The sequence below is a fragment of the Pelophylax lessonae genome (assembly GCF_965119305.1).
Source record: "Pelophylax lessonae genome assembly, chromosome: 1".
Lineage (NCBI taxonomy): Eukaryota > Metazoa > Chordata > Amphibia > Anura > Ranidae > Pelophylax > Pelophylax lessonae.
Genome location: NC_138768.1, coordinates 744,486,673 through 744,510,255, shown reverse-complemented (window position 1 = coordinate 744,510,255; position 23,583 = coordinate 744,486,673). Strand labels below are relative to the sequence as shown.

The 23,583-nt window shown below is 44.5% G+C and overlaps 1 protein-coding gene across 2 annotated transcripts in view; it reads right to left on the bottom strand.

The window, feature by feature from the left end:
* Nucleotides 1-23,583, bottom strand: part of TEC (tec protein tyrosine kinase) — a 198,591-nt gene that overhangs the window by 54,297 nt on the left and 120,711 nt on the right. For both annotated transcript variants that reach the window (XM_082259608.1, XM_082259607.1), the window contains exons 6-9: nucleotides 21,842-21,879; nucleotides 20,052-20,236; nucleotides 10,955-11,020; nucleotides 6,341-6,395 (exon numbers count right to left, since the gene is read on the bottom strand). In XM_082259608.1, the coding sequence (XP_082115734.1) occupies nucleotides 6,341-6,395; nucleotides 10,955-11,020; nucleotides 20,052-20,236; nucleotides 21,842-21,879 (344 nt within the window). The remainder of the gene's footprint in view (nucleotides 1-6,340; nucleotides 6,396-10,954; nucleotides 11,021-20,051; nucleotides 20,237-21,841; nucleotides 21,880-23,583) is intronic.

Below are 23,583 nucleotides of genomic sequence, written 5' to 3'. Positions count from 1 at the left end.
ATCACTGGTGATTAGGTTTCAATATAAGCAAGCATCTCATATCGAATGAATGCAAAGCAGAAATTGTTCCCTCAATCACTATCTGTCTTTGGATATCTATTAAGATTGCATTCTTTAGTCTTCACTTACAGTGTTATCTTCCGTTTATACAGAATATGGATATACTATAGCAGGTGTATTTAGACAGGTCTGGATTATGGATATGTGTAATGGGACAGGCCCCACGTGGACAGGATTTTTGTGATGAAGCGTACTGTTTTTTGTTTCATTATTTTTTCACATGCCTTTGCTGTGTTCTCAAGGAGCAAGGAAACATTATTTGCACTACACAAGGGCTTATATAGGGCCAGCGCAATAAAAGTAGCCTAAAACATAATTAAATGATATCCCTGGATACAATTGGTGAGTTTAAAGGCTCCTTTTGATAGAGCACATCATATCTACATATTTGAGTACAATGGGTTGGAAAGGGTAAGGCCTTGTGCACATGGGCTATAATTGTAACTTCCTGGTAACCCCTCAAGAACTACACCTTCCAAATACTACATCCAGCAGCCAAAGAGTAAAGGAAACTGTGTTCTATGTTTTATACAATGACAATAAAGTCTTGTATTATTATTATCGCCATTTAGAACTTTATTTTAGCAGATATATCTGAGAAAAGACATGTTAAAGTACATTAGCCTCTATAATAGGGCTTACATTTACAGTAGGTACAGTGAATATTTCCTAAACTTGCACTGTTTAGGAAATATTCACGTTTGTAGCAGCCAGTGACATCACTGGTGCATGCATACTGCGCTTTCAATGGACAGTATACTGGAGTATGCTTTCCAGCCATAGTGCTGTGTCAAGACTAGACATATGCCGGTTTTCGGTAATTCGATATATCGCGGTATTGCATAGCCACGGTATTGTTATTGTGGCATTTTTAAAATACCGAGTTTCTCTGCTCCTGGGTCTGACTTGTGAATTGATACATTTCAGTGAGCTGGATGACTCATTCACTCACACAGCTAAGCCTATCAGCATCTCCCAGTAACTATAAACAAAAATGATTACATTTGTATCTTTTCCTTCCCTCTGCCAGGGAGAAAGGAAGTTTAACCTCTTAAAGACTGGACCTTTTTCTGACACTTGTTGCTTGCAAGTTAAAATCAGTTTTTTTTTTGCTAGAAAAGTACTTAGAACCCCCAAATATTTTATATATTTTTTTAGCAGAGACCCTACAGAAAAAAATGGCGATTGTTGTAATATTTTATGTCACACTGTATTTGCGCAGCAGTCTTTCAAACGCAATTAATAGACTTTAATGAATAAAAAATAAAAAAATGTAACAGTAAAGTTATCCCAATTTTTTTTTTGTTACACAGAGAATCGTGAGAGAATCATGATCTTTATTCCAAGCTAAAAAATCGTGATTCTCATTTTGGCCAGAATCGTGCAGCTCTAATATATATATATATATATATATATATATACACACACACACACACACACACACACGCATAGCAGCCCACGTTACATTATTATATAGCCATCAAGCAGAGTCTGGCCTACCTGGTGATGACTGGTCCTGGCGCTCTGATCCGATGGCCTGGTCTTTAAAGGGGCAAATCCTTGCAATCCAGAAATGGTTAAACCTGCAGGAGGACCGGTGTTTTTATCTATTAATGACTTTACTATTGCTTTAGGCCTGGTTCACATGTATGCGGGTTGGCGGTTCACATGTATGCGGGTTGGCGGTTCACATGTATGCGGGTTGGCGGCCCACATTTGCACAGGCATAGCAGCCCATTGATTTGAACGGGCTGCTATGCCCTCATTTTCCGCAGAAAAAAGGTGCATGCAGCATTTTTTTTAAATTCAGTGGCCTTGAAATCCATCCTGCTTTTGCACCATGCGACTAACCTGCAGTTCCTGCTCTGGCAAGCTTTCTGCATTTTTTGTATACGTGGGCACGGCATTTAAAAATAGTTTGTGTGTGCAGCAACGGCAGGTAAGTCGCATGGTGCAAAAGAAGGATGGATTTCATGGCCACTGCATTTTTTTAAATTCTGCATGCACCTTTTTTCAGCTGAAAACGCAGGCATAGCAGCTCAAGCCCATTCACATCAATGGGCTGCTATGCCTGTGCAAATGTGGGCCCCCAACCCGCATACATGTGAACCAGGCCTAAAGCAATAGTAAAGTCATTAATAGATAAAAACACCGGTCCTCCTGCAGGTTTAACCAATTAATGACTTTACTATTGCTTTAGGCCTGGTTCACATGTATGCGGCGAACCCCCTGAACAAAGGTGTGAACCACAGAAGCATAGCCAAAGAATGATGAAAGCAAATCGCCAAGGCTGAACCTGGCCCTTGATGCCAGATACTGCTCAACACCTCATAGGAGGAAGCCAAACTCAGAGTCACCGAAAAGGAGCGAGTGTGAACCCCAAGATATTCACATCCCCAAAGTACGCTCTTCAAATGCAATGGTAAATTTACCTAGAAGTAGATTTACTAGCTTGCAGCAGCATGGGAGTCGCCGATTCAGAAAACCCTCTAGCCTTTAGCACCTGGCTTCCGACAGCAAAGCCGTTAAAACCAGTGACTGTAAAATAAGATGGAAGATTGGCCCTTGAGCCAACAGATCTCCTCTAAGAGGAAGTCTCTAAGGAGCATCCACGACCAACCATATCAGATCTGCGTACCAAGATTGGCGAGGCCAGTTTGGAGCCACTAGGGTGGCTGTATCCCTTCTGCCTCGAGCCTACACAGAAGTCTTGGCAGAAGTTCTAGAAGAGGAAAGATATTAGATGATACCGACCCCAAAAGATCCACCAGTGCGTCTGTGGTGTCGGCCAGAGGATCCTGAGACCGTGCCACAATCCCAACCACCTTCCTGTTGAAATGAGATGCCAACAGGACCAACTCGGGAGTTCCTCACCGGAAACACAACTGATGAAAACACCTCCAGAGGAAATGTCCAGTATATTGATCCGTAGTCTGGATTCTTCACATGGCAAGAATCTCTCTTTGCGGAGGTCTCGCGTGGACAAATTTTGGAACTCGTCCTATGGGAGGAACACCCTGGCTGAGGCTGAGTCCATAACAGATCCAGATAGTTCAACTAGGTGGATGGAACCAGAGCCAACGCCTAGAAGTGTAATTTCCAACCAAACTCCTGCAGAATCCACACAGTAATCTCCCAGTTGTCCGTCAGAGCAGTTGGAGACTCTGCTCGCAGAATAAGATCATCCAGGTACTCTAGTAACGCAATCGCCCACTGGGAGGAAGCAAAGACGTCCCCCCCCCCCCCCCCCCCCCAAATTTGGGTGATGATTCCCCTTCAGGTAGAAGAGGACTTGTCTGCAGGTCTGGAAGGACCCACTCTCGGCATACCAGACCGGGTCCTCATGTAACCTCTGGAGGAGGTTTTTCCAGGAAGGCTCCAAACAGGCGATTCCCCACAAAGGAAAGATCACATATTGTAAGGCCTTCTGGAAAGTCTGGTCCGCAGACCAGTATATTCATAGTCATATTTTGTGCTGAAGGATCATTGCTGTCACAAACAGCGCAGAGACTAAGGGAGTCACATCCAGAGAGGCATTACAGGCTCACTGCAACCCCTGGACCAAATAGTCCACCAGCTCCGCAAGGGTAGGTGGAAGCTGTTCCCCCTCCAGATCCTGGCGCAAAAGCTTTGCCCACTCGGAACAGTCAGGGACACCAATGCTATGGCGAACACTGGCCTAAGGGCCGAGCCGGCCACAGTAAACATGTGGCAGACCAAGTCTCGGCTCTCCTGTCAAAAGGATCTTTTAAAAAAACGGAGACTCCTTTACTGGAAATACAGTGAATTTATTCAGCCTGGAGACCTGACAGTCCACCACAGGTGGGACTGCCCATGTACTCAACAGAGACTCCTCAAGGGATACGTCTATCAAAATGCTTAGGCACCGCCATATTATGTTTAGATCAACTCCACTGATTCGCGACAATTTGTAACAGCAGACGGGAAAAAAAGAAATACCTTTGGGATCCAAGGGGACTGGCACCTCTGATGCAGCAGAGGCTGCATTCCCCATATTTCAAGTTTCCCACACCGATAAAATCAGTGCATCCACCAGCGCCTTTTCATGCGCATGCAGTAAAAGAGGAATCATCCTCACTGTCAGAGAACTCGAAGTGCGCGGTGGACGCAGACCCAGTAGGGTCACATTATACTAAGCTCACCCCTGAGGGTATAATAGGACATAGCCCCCTTGAGGGGGAAACCGCCCGCCGTGACGTGGACGCGCAGGCAGAGTATCCCTGCCCACACAATAATGGTTGCTACACTTCACTAAAAATGAAGCACCCTCAAAGGAGGCACCAGGCTGACCGTATGGTCCAACAGGTTGCAGGTCGCAGGCCTAAATTTTGGTGGAGACCCAGCTGCAATTGCCCGCATCCACAGTCCGGCAGATGCCCAAGGTGAGAGCTGGGAGCCTTAGCTAAACTCACTAAGGCCGTCCGCCCCATCGGTGGTGCCCAAAGTGGCCGCGTAGCCCAGAAGGGCCTACATTTTTGAGGGCGCCCAGCCCCAGCGGAGCCGACTACCAAGGGCAGCCGGGAGGGGGAGGCAGATGCCGTCAGCAGCTCTATCAACTCAGTCAGCAGCTCAGACAGACCCACCGTGACAGTTTAGAGGGGCTGGGGGGATGGAGGGGAACCCGGGGGTCCGACCATCCCAGGGAGGGGCCCACGTCTACCCCGAAAGACCACCAAGGGTGAGGAGGGACCACTACTTACCACACCGTGGAACCAGGTGGGAAACACTCCAGGCAGACCACCGCACCATCTTGGAATGGGGGTGCTGCGGGCCAGAGGCACGCTGCGGGTCAGACCGTGACCAGGGTCTTGACCAGGGCTATGCGTCCTCGCCAAGGGGTTTAACTCGCCGGCCAGCGCCCATCCAGTGGAGCTATGTTGCGGCCAACCTAGCGCAGAGCTAAGATCAGGTCACGCTCGCCGGCCAGACTGGGAAGACCGTAAGGATCTAAGATATCCAGTGCGTCGCCCAGTCTGGCAGTTGATTGTAGGTAGTTCTCACAGGAACCAAATTGATTGTAGTTCTAACAGGAACAGAAAATAATAAAAAGAAGAAAAAATTCAGTTTAACCTCCCTGGTGGTATGACTCTTTCCGATTTTAGGTGCTGAAAGCGGTACCATTATTTTGCATGCAGTTCTTAAGAATGAGCAGCCCAAACCAACTATTTACATATGATTTTTTTTTTACTGTGCGTTCTTCTTTATAACATCTCGGGTATGATAAAGTTTGAAACACAAAATCATAAATTATATTATAATAACTATAAATAAATTAAAGTATGTATGTATGTATGTATGTATGTATGTATGTATCTATATATATATATATATATATATATATATATATATATATATATATATATATACTGTATATATACATATATATATATATATATACATATTATATATATATATATATATATATATACACACACTCACACACACATATATAAATATATATATATGTATATATATATATATATATATATATATATATATATATATATATATATACATAAAAAGTGCATACAGTAAAACTGCAGGAAAGGGCACTGGGGAGCAAACTAATGTGAATTTATACTATTTTGTAATGTATCAGCGTGTTTGGTGTGTACTTTACTATTTGAATTTGCCGCCGGTTCCACCCTCCTGTGAGCGTCGCGTCGTAGGAGACGGAAGGCGGGGCACAGAGCATCGGGAGGAAGATCCGGCCGCCGCACACCGCCGGGATACATTGCTGGATCCCGGGGATAAGGTGAGTACCCTCTCTTACAGGATACAGCGATCTTCCTAGCGGTACCCCGAGTGTGGCTCGGGGTTACCGCTTTTGGCACTGAAATTTAACCCCAAGCCACACTCGGGAATACCGCTAGGAAGGTTAAAAAGGAAAAAATGTCAGGACTAGAGATCCCAGCAAGGAAGTAGGTCCTTACTCCTGACTGGGCAGAAAAAAACTGAAGACCTATAGCAGGAAGTAGGAGTATGCCTCCTGGGACTGCCCTATCGGCGCAGTCAAACTTTTTTCCTGCCTAGTGTCCTACTCCTGTAGGGGCAGCATAACCCAAGGGTCAAAGAAGACATGGAGCTGTGTCCATCAATCAACGGAAGGGAAAAGAGACATTTCTATAGTTACAGCTGGAGAAATGAAATGATAGTTACTTCCTGATTTAGCAATGCATTAGCTGAGTTCATTGCACAATGAAATGTCTGTTATAGTGTTAATTATTATCTCCAGTCATCATCCTTCTGTAATACTTACTTCCATTTTGAGAATCTGTTCTGCTTTACTTCTGTTCATATTCCTGCTGTACCACCTGTAACAAACAAGTTGTGCTAGACGTTATTACTGAAATACAGCCAGATCAAGTCAGCTAGCTTCTGTCCTGAAAAGAGAAGTGGATAACTAGTGGAAATAGCTGGTCTATGCTACTTTAGTACAACCTACTATATACATTTGTGTAAGTAATTTGCTATAACACTCTCTGTGTAGGCATATAATGCCCTTGAAGAAAAAATATATGCAGACAGAAAAACTATTTTAAATAGCTACTGGAATCAGAGCCAGAATCAAACACTGAGTAGAGAGAACCGTACTGTCATTTTAATAGGTGGGCACCCTTACTCCTTTCCATGAAAAAGATAGAAGAAAATATTAACGGTTAAATACATAGAGGGAACGAGTATTTCATTTTGGTCAGACATTGCAACATAATCACCTCCCCCAATGATTTCACCTCTAACTAGAATGTCAGAAATATGTATTACTATACAATTGGGAGACAGAAGTTTATGGGATTTTGTGGGGCTAGAGACGAGAAGATTTCAGCCGAGGGCACTAAAGATTCTTGGTGGCCACAGCCATCCAATTCGTGTGAAGATAAAATAATAACTGGAGCTAAAACAACTCCCCAATCTTAGTAAATTAAACCTAATATGTAATGCCACATTAACATTCCAAAACACACTGTAACACCAAATTTTTGTAAATTCTAGTATAAGGACATCATTAAACTAACTAATCATTGTGGAGAATAGGCCTCTTAGTTTCTAAGACAGTGTGAGAAGTCCCTTTATACTGATCATTGGGAGAAGCGACTTTTTTTATATTGGTGGTCAATGGAAAAATGTCTCTTTTGACTGGAAGTTAATATTGTGCTCCAACACCTTACAGTGTTGGTCAGTGGTCCTGAAGCTGATGATCACCGGTGTCCATAAGGCAGACACAGGGGGTGTGCCAGGTGTGCCTGGGCACACCCTAATCACTCTGTGCAGTGCTGACTCCCCCTACTGCCCGGGCTTTCCCCTGTGTTGCCCCTTCCCCCCCGCATTGCTGCTGACTTCCCTCCTCTTCTCTCCTCTCCCCTCAGCTGCTGCGGGGTATGTTTCAGGATGAAGAGTGGGGGAAATGGCTAGTCAATGTGGACCCTTCCTTTTCTAAAAAAAAAAAACACAGTTAACACACTCACTCAAAAACAGTGTTTCCTATGCATCAGTTTGTAAATGAAGAGAAAGCTGCTCTTTCCATTCATTTACTGACCAGTGGAGCTGAAGCTTCAGAGAAAGGCATGTGTGCTTGAGCTTTGAGGTGCACACCCTAATGCAATAGGCTGTGCACACCAATGCCGGTGTGAATGGTTACTTAGGTTAAGGTGTCACCACTTGCTCTGCCATGAAATGTTGGCACTGGGACTATGCAGACATCTTGGGCTATAAAATCAATCTGCTCAGAGGGTAAGCCCAGTGACCTGACACTGGGTGGAGTAATTTCACTCCCAACCAAGGTTTGGCCTCTGAGGTCTAGGGGCCCATTACAAACCCAGGACCTCAGAGACACCCATGCAATTTTAAAGGCAAATTGTTCTCCCCTGCCCACAGTCAGTTACATGGGCAAAACAATTAAAAAAAAAAGTATGATCGCTATGGGACCTGTTAAAGATTAGCACTGGTCTGCCACTTTTATTCCCACAGACCATCAGGCATGCTGGTACATTTATTTATTTCAGGTACTTATATAGCGCTGTCAATTTACGCAGCGCTTTACATATACATTGTACATTCACATCAGTCCCTGCCCTCAAGGAGATTACAATCTAAGGTCCCTAACTCACATACATACACAGGAGGGCCAATTTTTTTTTTTTTATACAGGATCCACTTAACCTACCAGCATGTCTTTGGAGTGTGGGAGGAAACCCACGCAGGCACAGGGAGAACATGCAAACTCCAGGCAGGTAGTGTCGTGGTTTGAACCAGCAACCCTCTTGCTGCTAGGTGAAAGTGCTAACCACTACACCACTGTGTAGGCATAGCATTAACATGCAAGGTTCTGCTGCTACCTGTTATCCTACAAGGCATGTGCTCAAGGCTGGTAATTCTCCTGCTGTCGATTCAAACTGCTACAAGCCCAGTCCCAGCAGAGTCTGGTCATCTCTCTTTCTATTTAAGCTGGGCTCATTCTCTCAAGTGTTGTCTTATCAACATCTAGTGTTCTTAACCCCAGGCCCCCAGTAGTTTAGTAAATTTCCTAGTATCTCCGAACTGCCAAGAGATTCAGAGTGACCCAAAATTTCCTAGTGTTCCTGTAACCAGATCCCCCTTGTCCCCAGCGACTTCCCAAGTGTATTCCAGAGTCTTCTAGTGTTATCTCCAAATTCCTAGCCTTCCCAGTGCCATCCGGCTTATCCCCAATTACTCTCTGTCTGCAGCCTGTATCCTGGCAGGTGTTTTACCCTCTAAGTATACAAGCATACTTGTATCTTTTATTCCTTTGTGAACCTCTGCCACCTTTGCAGCCTTCCTACACCTCCTTGATTCCCTGTGAGTTTCAGCCTGCCATATCAGAACCTGTGCACTCCTTGTCAGGGCCAGCCTTAGGTGTTCAGGCTCCCTGTGCAAGCTGGGAGAGATGCAGGGGCTGAGGGAATGGTACAGGAGATGCAGGGACTGCAGGCATGGTGCAGGAGATGCAGAGGCTGCGGGCATGATGCAGGGGCTGCGGGCATGGGGCAGGAGATGCAGGGGCTGTGGGCATAGTGCAGGAGATGCAGGGGCTGCCGACATGTTAAAGGAGATGCAGGGGCTGCAGGCATGGTGCAGGAGATGCAGAGGCTGTGGGCATGATGCAGGGGCTGTGGGCATGGTGCAGGTGATGCAGGGACTGCGGGCATGGTGCAGGAGATACAGGAGCCGCGAGCATGGTGCAGGAAATGCAGGGGCTGCGAGCATGGTGCAGGAAATGCAGGGGCTGCAGGCATGGTGTAGGTGATGCAGGGCAGCGGGCATGATGCAGGGCTGTGGGCATGGTACATGCAGGGCTGTGAGTATGGTACAAGAGAGTCAGTGCTGCGTGCAGGCATAGTAAAGAAGATGCGGAGGCTGCAGGCATGGTTCAGGAGATGCAGGGGCTGCGGGCATGGTACAGGAGATGCAGGGGCTGCGGGCATGGTGCAGGAGATGCAGAGGCTTTGGGCGTGATGCAGGGGCTGCGGGAATGGTGCAGGAGATGCAGGGGCTGCGGGCATGATGCAGGAGATGCAGGGGCCATGGACATGGTGCAGGAGATGCAGGGCTGCAGGCATGATGCAGGGCTGTGGGCATGGTACATGCAGAACTTTGGGCATGGTACAGGAGAGGCAGTGCTGCAGGCATAGTACAGAAGATGCAGTGCTGCGGGCATGGTACAGGAAATTCTCCTGAGGAGATGCAGGGGCTGTGGAGGGGTCTCACTTACCGTTTGGTAAGGCACCTTGCATTTAAAAATGGCGCCACCCGGCGCCAACACGTCACCACGCATGTGCCGTCTGCCCGAGAATAGTTGAGCGTGTACGGGCTTTCCCGAGCAACGGCGGCGTATGCGCAGTGTACCTGTCAGGGCCGGCCGCGCCCATTTTTTTTTTTCAGGCGCGGTGCGTTGATCTTCAGCCAGCCCCAGGGCAGGGGGACTTGCCCTGGCAGCACCTGCTGTGACTCGTCCTGTAAATAACTGACTGCGAGCTGTGATGGTCGCACGTCGCCCCTGTTGCCCATGGCGCCCTGTGAAGCCGCACAGCTCTCACACCCCAAAGGCCGGCCCTGCTCCTTGACTAAAGCCTGCTTCGGTGTCTCCCTGTGTGTTCCTATTCTGCTTCCTGATCTGTGTCCATGTGCTCCTCTGTCTGCTTCTTGTGATTCCCGTGTGTTTCTGCACTACTACTCACTCCTAGTGATTCTGTGTGTCGCTGTATACTACTACCTGTATGGGTGTGCACTGTGCTAGCGTACAGGCTGCACAGACGGTCCACAAATCCCATCTACCCTGACTACTTCCTGACAAGACCACTCCCTATCCTCAGCATATCATTGCTAAACAGCTCTGTACTAGAAAAATCAAGCTTAGCATAAGCTGCTCAGTCAATCAATAAGGTGCAGTGGAAAGAGAACACAGAGGCAAACTTTTACAATATGCAACATACTGGACTGTTGTTCCGTTGGATGGAATTGTTTGAAAGTGTTCACAGGTTGTGTTTCCAGGTTTCAACTGCTGCATTATAAGGCTGGCCATACACTATACAATTTTCTTGTTCAACTTTGCTTTAGATTTACCAAAACCATGTGATATAGGGTCAAACCTAAACACTTTCAATTAGTATGCAATCTGGCAGGCCCTTGCACTACATAGTTTAAGGTAAATCTAAAGGAAATTGAATAAGAAAATTGTATAGTGTATGGCCAGCTTAAGCAATATCTCACTTTTCCATCAGACTGATGTTCTTCCTTTATTTGTTCGTGTAACTATCTGGCATGCATTAGCTAAAGTGCAGTAACTTTATGGCAATGCTGTATAACCGCACATCATGTGCTTGAGATGCATGAGAACATAAAATTAACAACTTACTCATATTGATCTAAATTGTCTAGTTTCTTCTCAGTCAAATAGTTGCTGGGAATGTAGCCTTCCTGTCTAAAATGAGAAAAACAAGCGGTTACTGGAATAAAGCATTAGCATTTGCATAATTTCCAAGTTACATAGGCGCACATGAGGTGAAATCCTTATCATTTTGGTTTGGTTTGAGGTTGGGGCTTAATTTAATGCTTCATTTGATAAGGAAACATTTTAAAGGTTTTAAAATGAGATACAAGAGCATCATGTGTATAAGCATGTCTTTAATGTTTTGTCTGGTAAGCCAAGATGAGAAGATATAAATATCCCTTATGCAAGAAAAATTGGATTTTTGTACTTACCGTAAAATGCATTTCTCTAAATTCACAGACGGACACAGCGCTTCATAAATCATAACTACTGGGTTATATTGCCTCCTGCAGGAGTAGGACTAGGCAGAACAAAAAACACCTGGCTATGCCCATGGGCCGTCCTCAGCTTGGTATATAACCCCCCTCTTTGCTCTAGGTAATCAGTTTAGTAGCAAGCAGTATTAGAAGTATCAGAACTCCAAGGAGGGGTAGGTGCTGTGTCTGTCGATGAACTCAGAGAAATGGATTTTACGGTAAGTACAAAAATCCCATTTTCTCTTTCGTTCATCAACAGACACAGCGCTCCCTAAATCATAACTACTGGGGTGGGGAAAATAACCCAAGCTAAGCATAAGAGCCCTTAACCAGGACACAGGATCCTTAACTGGGTCACAGGAGCCCCATCTGAAAAATAAAGGTTTAAAGAGAAACACCCCTCAAGAGGGAACAGTAGCCTGCAAAACTTTACAGGCCAAAAGAAGCATCCACAGATGCCAAAGTATCTACCTTATAGAATTTTGTAAAGGTATGCACCGAGTTGCCGCCTTACAAACTGATGCATGATGACGGAAGGCCCAGTAGAATGTGCCCTGACAGGGAAAGGTGGAACCTGACCTTTAAGGAAATAGCCCTGAATCACCGTCTGTCTGATCCATCTGGAGATGGTAGCCGAAGAAGCGGCCAGCCCTTTTCTTGGTCCGTCCGTAACCACAAAAAGCGAGTCTGACCTTTGAAATGACTCAGCAGCTTCCAGATAGAACCAAATCGCATGAACCACATTCAAAGCATGCAAAACAAATTTCATGGGATGAGCCGGCTTGGGACACAAGGAAGGCAACACAATGTCCTCATTCAATTGGAAGTCAGAGACAACTTTAGGCAGGAATGATGGACAGGGAAGAAGAACCATTCTATCCCTATGGACCACCAAATAGGGACTGCGACAGGATAATGCCGCCAGTTCCGATACCCTGTGGGCGGAGGTAATAGCCACCAAGAATGTCACCTTCTGGGATAACGTAGGCAAGGTAATCCCCTGAATATTCTAAAATGGAGGTTTCTGGAGAATCAAAAGTACTAAATTTAAATCCAATGGTGGCAAAAGAGACCGTACACGTGGAGCCACATGTCGAACCCCCTGAATGAAGGTACGAACTAAAGAGTGCGTGGCTAGGGGTTTCTGAAAGAAGATTGCCAGGGCAGACACCTGGCCCTTGATGGTACTCAAGGCCAACTTCTAATCAACGCCTTGTTCAAAAAAGGTTAAGATTCGAGCCACTAAAGCAGTGGTCCTCAACTCCGGTCCTCAGGGCCCACTAACAGGCCAGATTTTAAGTATTACCTTGGGGAGATGCAGACTAGAGTACTGCAATCACTGGGCAGCAAATTATATCACCTGGGATGTATTTCAGTTATCTTGCAAATCTGGCCTGTTAGTGGACCCTGTAGGCCAGGGTTGAGGACCACTGCACTAAATGATCCCCCCCAAGGCGCAGGGTACCTATCAGCAGAGATTGAGATAATAAGGACTCACCCTACTGATCAGAGGAGCGCCGAGAATTCGGACCCAGCATCACCATGGACGCCATCCCTGTTCATATGTCCCAGGCACAGGAAGAGGAAACTGAGGAGGAAGAGGAGGAGCTTCGGCATCCCCACGAGGCTTCGGTCGTATCCCGGACTAAGGGAAAATGGCCCCCGTGACATCATTTGGCTACACAAACATGGTCACCAACCGGGGACCAGCCAGATTAAGGGAAAATGGCCACCATGACATCATCAGGTTACACTAACATAGCCCCCAACCGGAGACCAGCCAAGCTAAGGGAAAATGCCCGCCATCAGCTAAAGCATGCTGCCAGGATCTCCCCGGTGCCCTCTTTAACGCTGCACCCTCTGCAAGGGGATCCCCTCCTGAAGGTAGGACACACGCTAGGGGAGACTCCGCTGTGCACCCTGCACTGGTCTCTTCACTGGGACCCCCCTGCACTATACCCACACTGGGGCCTGAAACTAGGGGTCTTCTACACTGGTATCCGTCCAGACTACCAGGGCAGGACACACTATTCCAGGACTCTTACAGAGTAGGGATAGCGGGGGAGACCCCCAGGGGTCTCCGCTGCATGCTCTGCCCTGGAACCCCCACCAGACTCCAGGTCCAGACAGGGGGGAAAGGGAGTGGGGGAAGCCCAGCTCACCGAGGGATTTTTAAGGATGGGAGGAAGGAACCTGCAGGCAGGTCCGACTATCCCTGGAGATTACCCGCGTCCACCCCAAAAAAAAAAAAAAAACGCCAAGAGGGGAGAGGGGGGAACTGTACTTCCATGGGATGGGTAATGCTCCAGACAGAATCCTCTCCACCGAAGTATGGGAGCTATCAGCCAAGGGACCACTGCGACTCAGACCCCAGCCCAATCGTAGGTGACCCTGCTAGATGTTTAACTCATGGGCCAGCTTCTGTTGTGGCTGACCTAGCATATAGCTGCGGTTTGCACACGCTCGCTGGGAGGACCACTGGATCTTGATTATTCAGCCCGTTGCCCAGCAGTTGATTGTAGATCTCCCCGGGGAAAAAAAAAAAAAAAAGATGTAAGGAAGGAGAAAAAAATTGCTAGGACCAGAGATCCCAGCAAGGAGCCTAGGTCCTTATTCCTGACTAGACAGATTAACCACTTACCGCAAAGTGACGTACCCGTATGTCGGCTGACTTTGCGTGGTTATACCGGGATGATGCCTCTAGCTAGAGGCATCATCCCGGTACCGTTGTTTAGAGCTGACAGTCGGCTTTCCGGCGGTAATGACCGATGTGGCTCGGGAGCCGCTCAATCGTTACCCTGGCGAGCGGGAGGGGACGTCCCCCGCCTCCTGCCGCCTTCGGCGGCTCTGCTCGGGTCTCCCGTCCCACTGGGAGACCCGAGCAACCAGCCAGCACCTCCGCCGGCTGGATGGAGTCTCGATCTAACCCGGATGCGGCTTCGATCGGGTCTCCGATGACGTAACCCGGAGGCGGCGTCCATGACGTCACATCCGGGTTACTCGGCTGCTAAAGGCAGCAGATTCAAAAAGTGAGTGTATTCAAAAATGCATTTTTCCGAGTTTTGAATACATGGAAGTGTAGTGGAGGGGTCTAGGGTCCTCGATCCCTCCATAAAGAGTACCTGTGTCACTGCATATTGCTGTCACAAGGGATGTTTACATTGCTTGTGACAGCTATAAAAGTGATCAGATCTTTTTTTTTTTAAACCTGTGTTAAAATTTAAAAAAAAATTAAATAAATAGGAAAAAAAAATAATAAAATTTTAGCCGCCCCCTGCCGCCGTTAGCTCGCGCACGAAAGAAAACGTATATAGAAGTCGAGCCGCGAATGAAATCACAGTTCAAACCACACATGTGAGTTATCGCCGTGATCGCCAGAGCGTGAGCAATAATTTAAAAAAAAAGAGCTACACTCTAACTCTAAACTGGTAACCGTTACAAAATTTTAAAACGTCGCCTATGGAGATTTCTATTGACCGTAGTTTGTCGCCATTGCACGGGTGTGCGCAATTTTAAACCGTAACATGTTGGGTATCTATTTACTCAGTGTGACATCATCTTTCACAATATACAAAAAAAATGGGCTAACTTTACTGCTTAGTTTTTTTTTAATGCAGTGAAATGTGATTTTTCGCAATTTTTCCCAAAAAATGGCGTTTGAAAGACTGCTGCGCAAATACCGCGTGACAAAAAATATTGCAATGACCGCCATTTTATTCTCCAGAGTCTTTGCTAAAAAAATATATATAATGTTTGGTGGTTCTAAGTAATTTTCTAGCAAAAAATACTGATTTTAACTTGTAAACAAAAAGTGTCAAAAATAGGCCTGGGGCTTAAGTGGTTAAAACTAATTAACTAGAGCAGGGATCCTCAAACTATGGCCCTCCAGCTGTTTTGGAACTACACATCCCATGAGGCATTGTAAAACTCTGAAATTCACAGACATGACTAGGCATGATGGGAATTGTAGTTCCTGAACAACTGGAGGGCCATAGTTTGAAGACCCCTGAACTAGAGCAATGAGGGGGTTTATATACCAATCGGAGGATGGTCCAAGGGCATAGCCAGGTGTTTTTTGTTTTGCCTAGTCCTACTCCTGGAGGAGGCAATATAACCCAGTAGTTATGATTTATGGAGCACTGTGTCCGTCGATGAACGAAAGAGAAATGAGGAAGTACAAAAGCAATGTAAAAATCAAGGCCCACGTGCAGTGTTTTCACATAATAGCTTACTAGTTTTAATGTAGACCTGTATTTAAATTGCAACACATGACTGTGTTAGAAAAAATATACCAAGGTATATTCCACGTGCCTAGGAGTAATTCTATTAATAAATTGTATTTGATATATTATATTATATGGTGTAGGGTACAGCAACTGCTGTAGAGAGATTGAGTAAATTAGAGGGTATTGGTCTTATTAACCGGTTGCCGACCGCCGCACGACTATATACTGCGGCGGTCAGCCCCGGCCAGGCAGAGTGACGTATCGGTACGTCACTCGCCTGTCACTGACTTGCGAGCCTATCGCGGGCGGGCGCGCGCCCGCCGAGGCGCGCGCCCGCCGCGGCTCGTTCACAGGCAAGTCAGTGCGTGTGACCGGCGGACTCGATGTCCGCCAGTCACACTGCGATCGCTCCTGTGAAGGGAGAAAGACAGAGCAGCTTGTGTAAACAAGCTGCCTGTCAGTTCTCCCTGTGTAAAAGTGAAGATCTGTCCGTTCTACTATGTAGAACGGTTGATCTTTGCTTTTACACCAATAGGAATGTCCCTACACAGTTAGAATCACGCCCCTAGGACACACTTAACCCCTCCCTGTCCAATAAAGTTAACCCCTTCCCTGCCAGTGTCATTTTTGCAGTAACAGTGCATATATATAGCACTGATTACTACAGTAATGTCACTGGTACCCCCAAAAGTGTCAAAAATGTCAGTCAAGGGTCCGATCTGTCCGCCGCAATGTCGCAGTCCCGCAAAAAAAATCGCAGATCGCCGCCATTACGCGTTAAAAAAAAAAACACCAAAAATGACAAAAATCTTTCCCTTTGTTAGTAAACGCGATAACTTTTGCGCAAACCAATCAAAATACGCATTTGCGATTTTTTTTACCAAACATAGGTAGCATAAAACAAATTGGCCGAAAAATGTTAAAAAATTTTGATTTTTACTTTTTTTTGGGGGAATTTCATATAAAAAAATGTGAAAAATATTGTTATTTTTGCAAAATTTACGCTCTTTTTTTGTTTATAGCGCGTGATCAAAAAATCGCACAGGTGATCAAATACCACCAAAAGAAAGCTCTGTTTGTGGGAAAAAAAGGACGTCAAATTAGTTTAGGTACAGCGTCGCAAGACCGCGCAATTGTCCGTTAAAGTCACGCAGTAAAAAATCGCAAAAAAACCCCTGGTCCTTTAGCAGCCAAATCCTCCGGGGCTTAAGTGGTTAAAGGCCAACTACAGCGCTTGCTGGTTAAACCCTACTTGAATGCCAGTAATAATGACTAAAACAGGTGATATGTGATAAACATAAAACTGTCAGTAAAATTATATATAATCTGTCAATAGAAATTAATAAATAGGTGATATTATTATAGTGATTAAAGGTGACTTGTGAACAACTTTATATAAATAGCAATAGCAAAATCATTCAATGATCTAATAAATAAATGTGTGCCACAATATGCATCAGTGACTTAATAAATAATATATCAATAAATATGTTCAATGGATATGATCAAGGATAAAGTCCAAAAGGTGACTGTAGTGCTCAAAAATGTATTATCAACAAAGTCCTCAGTAAGTGTGAATTTTCCAGCAAATTCAAAAGTGCAAGTGCTCAAACGTGATTGTCCATGACATCAATTCCTTTCACCGTGTGTATGGATAGAATGAATCACTTACGGGATCTTGTGGATCCTATATGCCGTATGGCATTAGGACCACTTGTGCTTAGTTGCCCCCTGGGCTGGGATGGTTTCCCCTTTAAGATCCTATGGGCTGGTGCTGGCTCCTTAGGCTCCGGGGTGTACGGCCATACGGCATATAGGACCCACAAGATCCGGTAAGTGATTCATTCTATCCATCCTCTGCACACTTCTCATGGTCCCTGATGCCTCCTTTGATCAGTTTATTTTTCTTATTACATGATTTTGTAAGTAATACATTGGTTTATAGATATAAGTTTGCAAAGTTCAAGTTCTTAATACAAATAGTTGTTTCCAAAGTCCACAATATGAATCTCCTCTTCTATTCGTAGAGAATGCTCAGCTTCATGATAATATGCTTCTGAACAAGCGCATTTAAGCGCAAAATATATTGAGCTACACCAACCTACAATCATTTGGACCTACCATCTGGATATTGGCCACCCCAACCTTTTCTATGGTCATGGTCTCAGACCAGTAGAGTATACTAAAATATTATTTTTGAGTGGGTTAATCCATATCCAGGCTCTATGGTCCATTCTAGTGCTGGGCTCAGTATTTATCTACTGAGGAAGTACTATTTCTTATAAATGAATTTATTATTGTGTATGTGAGGTTTTATGAAATTAATGAAGTACTATTTTTAATAATTATTATTGTTGTGAGGGTATGTTGTGCCACTAAAGTCCATCTATTTTTTCATTCACTGGTCTAACTACCTAGAGCAATGAGGGGGGTTATATACCAAGCCGAGGACGACCCAAGGGTGTAGCCAGGTGTTGTATGTCCTCTATAATAGCAAAGTTTAAATTTGGTTTTGTCAGTAGTTTCATTTTTTGCTTGAATAATGCATGCATCAGTTGGGTTGGGTGATTCTGCCATCACTAGTGATTTCTTCTCCTCTTTGCTTTCTGTCTGAGCCCCTATTGTTCCCACACTCCCCACCTTTCATAACCCCTCCATGCCCAATCCTATTCCATCATGCTGTGCTCACTCCCCCCCAATCCACGGGACACGTCCTGCTGAATAGCCTTGGGGCATGAGAGCAAACTCTACATCCTATACTATGCTAAACCTATGTCTGTTCCCAGCTACCCACCTTACGGGCTCTTCCCTCTCCAACCCAAAGTTACTGCAAAATGCAGAGCACTTCATTTCTCTAGATTATACATGCCACACATTGTTCCCTTTCTCTGTGCTACACAATGCCTTGAAAAGTATTCCTACACCTTGAAATTTTCCACATTTTGTTATGTTACAACCAAAAACGTAAACGTATTTTATTGGGATTTTATGTGATAGACCAACACAAAGTGGCACAAAATTGTGAAGTGGAAGGAAAACCTTCCGGCGGGACAATGACCCTAAACATACAGCCAGAGATACAATGGAATGGTTTAGATCAAAGCTAGAATAGCTCAGTCAGACCAGACCTAAATCCATTTGAGAATCTGTGGCAAGACTTGAAAATTGCGGTTCACAGATACTGTCTATCCAATCTGACAGAGCTTGACCTTTTTTGCAAAAAAATATGGGCAAAAATGTCACTCTCTATATGTGCAAAGCTGGTAGAGACATACCCAAAAACACTTACAGCTGTAATTGCAGCGAAAGGTGGTCCTATAAATGCATACCACACTATCCAGATATTTATTTGTAAAAAATTTAGAAAGTCGTTTATCATTTTCCTTCTACTTCACAATTTTGTGCCACTTTGTGTCTGTTTATCACATAAAATCCCAGTAACATGGGATTTACATTTTTGGTTGTAACATGACAAAATGTGCAAAATTTCAAGGGGTATGAATACTTTTTCAAGGCACTGTATCAGCCATCCTCTTGCTGTTCAGTGGCTGTGATCTGCTAGTAAGATAGACAGCTGCAAGGGTGTGGGGAAAACAGCTTTCCTCAATATGCAGCTGTCTTCTTCCCAGCCAACCAGTGTTTGCGTAGAAGGTTAGTAGAGCTATGTGTCTTTCCACCTCCCCTCTACAAGATTGATGCACCTGAAATAGGGAGAAGCCTTATTTGTGGCATGTAAAAAAAAGATGAACTCTATGAAGAAATGAAGTATAAAAGCCTCTCTGATTTGATGCAAGTATAGCCTTCACAGCCTTCTCCTGCACATACTGCCTGCTGTCATACCCTCTGCACACCTCCCTGCATATACTGCCCAGTGTGGTACCGTCTGCACACCTCCCTGCATATACTGCCCAGTGTGGTACCGTCTGCACACCTCCCTGCATATACTGCCCAGTGTGGTACCGTCTGCACAGCTCCCTGCATATATTGCCCAGTGTGGTACCGTCTGCACACCTCCCTGCACATACTGCTCAGTGTAATAATGTAAATATAAAATGCAGCGCTTTTAAACATAAAAGTCCATGACACACACACAAAGTCTCTTGTGATAGTCTTCCACCCCAAAATAAGTATTAGTGTCAGTCAGACAGGATGTTATTCATTTCAGTGAGATAGTCTGTCCTGTCCAACATGACAATCCCTCCGCCCTTGTCGGCAGGACGGACCACTATGTCATTGCGGCTTCTCAGGGCCTCCATCCCAACCTTAAATCTAGGGTCCAAATAGGTCTTTTTATTCCCAACCTTCTCCAGGTCAGCTATAGCAACCTCCTTAGAAAACATTCAAGGCAAGGATAACCTCTGCACACCTCCCTCCACATACTGTCCAGTGTGATACCCTCTGCACACCTCCCTGCACATACTGCAATGCATCATATATTATGGATCAGTTATTGAAAAGATATTTGGCCATTTCTCTTACCCATACTTATTTCTTGCTTTCCACCAGTGCACATCCTTCTTTTCAAGCACCACATATTCCTCCCCGATGGTTAGTCTAAGGTCATGGGGCTCCACGGGATGAAAGTCAAACATTGCAATTGCTATATCCCCTTCCTGTTTATCCACCTCATCCTGTGGAGGAGGCAAAGGAGGTGGAGGCCTTCTCTGAAAACAAAGAAATCCATTGGAAAAATGAATGCACAGTACTTGTATTAGCTGCATGATCTCAACACGTAACTTGTAAGAAAAACTTTTTCTATTAAAATACCTTTATGGACTTCCCATACAAAGAACCTGTGTGTCCATCCCTCTCTCCTTCTAATCAGCAAATCACAGAGACCAAACATGATTTAAGCCAGCCAAGCCTGCAGTCTCGTGCTAGTGATAGTAAGTTTAACACATGCTTCAAGCTCCCTGTTTGTATGCCCTGCTCTGCTTTTTGAATTCCCGTTTATGACCTCCAATTAGAATCAGGACTATTCTCTGAAATCTGCCTGCCTTTTGCTTATGGATTTGACCCTGACTATTCTGAACCTTGCCTGCCTTGTACCTTGACTGTCATTGAACCAATCCGCTTGTCTGCCGAAGACAAGCACCTGTTTGCTGTGCTCCGTTTGTGCAGAGTGTGGTAGCCGGGCACTATAGCATTGTGTATGAGACCTGGGGGCACCCGAGTGCTAGTAGGCCTGCTTGCCTTATGGGAAAGAGGGCTGCTATAGGTGAAGAACACAGAAGCCAGCTATATTGCCTGACCACCTGTGCTAGGGGTAAATGTGACAAGCAGAAGGTATGAAAGGGGACACAATTTTTCAGGCATTGCTTACACAGGCATTGAAAAGAGGTGCTCCAAATGTGGCTTTTCCTGCCCGTAGTCTAAAAAGGTATACTAAAACTTGCATATGAGGATAAAGATTTTTTTATTTATTTTTCTTAGTTTATTTGCCTACCCCTCAGTATTTTCTAAACACTTAGACATGATTTTCGCTTAATGTAATCTCTACTCATTCATTTTTCATCAAATACTCTAAACTACTCTGTCTTTGACAGGTTTACTTTAAAGGTACTTGATCTGCAAAAAGGTGTGCAGAGAGTGAAGTCAGAACAGTTTTCCATTCTTAGAGAGTGTTAAAGCAGTTAGATTAGCATGACATCCAGCTATAACCATCTTCTATAGTATATACTTAGAATGGCAATTTTTGTACTTCTTCCAATTCAGGTTTTCTATATGCCTGCTATAGCATAATGGCAAAACAGAGTATTTAGTTTAAGTTTTAACTGGTTACATTTATCAATAGCCTCCTCATGAGGGACATGTTATTTTAGCTCTAGATAGAGCAGGGAAGATCTGGAAGGTTTGTCAAGTTTCTATTGCTGTATGTGTTTTTATCTTGAGGAAGATGTGACATCACAATCTGAGTAGATTAGTCAGTTTTGGCTGATGTCCCAGTTCCATTACTGACATACATTGAAAATGTATATTTATTGTATAAAACATTTGCCCAATATGTATTTTAAGATTCTCATTTACCAAGTCCATGGTATAGCCAGTAGTAGTTAAACAGACTATACACTTATCAAAATTCGGCTGGTTCAGCAGGGATCAGATAGATGCTAAACAGTGTGTGGCCACCCCCACTCAACAATAGTCTGTCGAAGGAACATGGAAAATGTTTCTTGATTAGCATATTTGTAGGCAGACAGACAGGCATACTACCATGTCTCCCAGTTTGTACATAGACATGTACGTTAAGGCTTATCTCCTGGTTTTACCTTAGCATCTGGTGTAGGTGGCAGGGGCTTTGATGCACCTGGGTAAAGGAAACAAAGATGAAGGCAAAAGTTAACAAAACAAACATTTATTATCAGGAACATTAAAATTGTATCTAAAAAAAGCAATATTTTTTTTTTTGAAAACAAAAAAGAACTATATTCTCCCAAATAACCGACAGATTAGCTTGAGACACTATGAGGGAGATTTACTAAAACTGGTGCACACTGAATCTGGTGCAGCTGTGCATAGTAATCAATCAGTTTCTATGTTTTAAGCTATGTTCACACTGATCTGACATGGAAGTCACATTACTTCCGATTCGACTTGCCCTTCAACTTCAGGTCCAACTTCTATGCGACGTAAATGAACGACATCCAACTTTGATCCGACTTGAAGGTGATTGCGACTTGTCCTTTGACCAATCAAAAAAGTCCTTTGCTTCTGGTATGGATGAAACCTCATGCCAAATTTAAAAAAAAGGAAAATGGTGTACCCCCCACCCCCCCCCCCAATTCATACCAGGCACTTTAATGTCTGGTATGAATCTTGAGGGGGAACCCCACGCCAAAATTATTTTAAAAACAGTGTAGGTCCCCCCCCCCCAAGACCTTTGGATTTTGAGAGGAAACCCCATTCTTAAAAAAATATATATATAAGGACAAGGGCCTCTTCCCCACAACCATGGCTGGTGGTTTTGGGGGTATGCGGGCAGGGGGCTTATCGGAAACTGAAAGTCCCCTTCAACAATGACCTGGGCCCCCCCCCTATGTAAATGAGAATGGGCTATATTGTACCCCTACCCATTCACCCAAAAAAAAGCAGTGTAGTGCTACAAAAAACAAAAGAGGTTTTTTGACAAGTCCTTTATTTAAAAAAAAAAAAAAAAAATGTCCTCATCGTAGCTCCCACGTCAATCACAATGTCTTCTTTCTCCGGTTCCGCCACCGATGTCTACTTCCTCCGCCGCGCCGCTGAAAATAATAAAAAACGCTCCTTTTCTGACGCTGGCTCCCACCGTTGTGTTAGCTCTGGTATCTGTCAGTTCTTTTATAGCTATGGGGCATGGCCATCAGGTGACGTCCCCATGAGACCCCACCCCCTTGTAACATCACGGACCAGATTAAAACAAAACAAAATAATGTATGAAAATTCTTGAACGACAAAGGCTTTTTTCTGTGCAGTGGGTACTCCCGCACTATCACTTTTAATAGGATGCTGTAAGATAACCAACTGCTGCAGACACCTGCTATCTTATACGTAGCTAATTTGATTGTTATTTAAACAGAATGTTGGTGCTGTGCTGCTGTAGTGGTTGTATAATAATCTGTAAATATTGTTGGAATATAGAGCAATGCTAACTATTGCTGGTGCGAGAAGATGTAAACAATGGTGATTCAAATAATGTGCAATTGTGCAAACAAAAATGTAAAAACGTGAGAATTCATATAATTGGGTAATCCATAACATTTTAGGTGATGATAACATATATAAAATATATATATACATAAAAAGTACAGTAAAACTGCAGGCAGGGGCACTGGGGGGCAAACTAAGGTCAATTTATTTTATTTATTAATGTAATCTAATAGGATTACAATATATCAGTGTGTTTGTGTGTTTTACTTTTTAAATTTGCCGCCGGTTCCACCCCCCTGCGACGCAAAGCTCGCAGGGAACGGAAGCCGGGGCACACAGCATCAGGCAGAAGATTTGGCCACCATACACTGCCGGAATACATTGT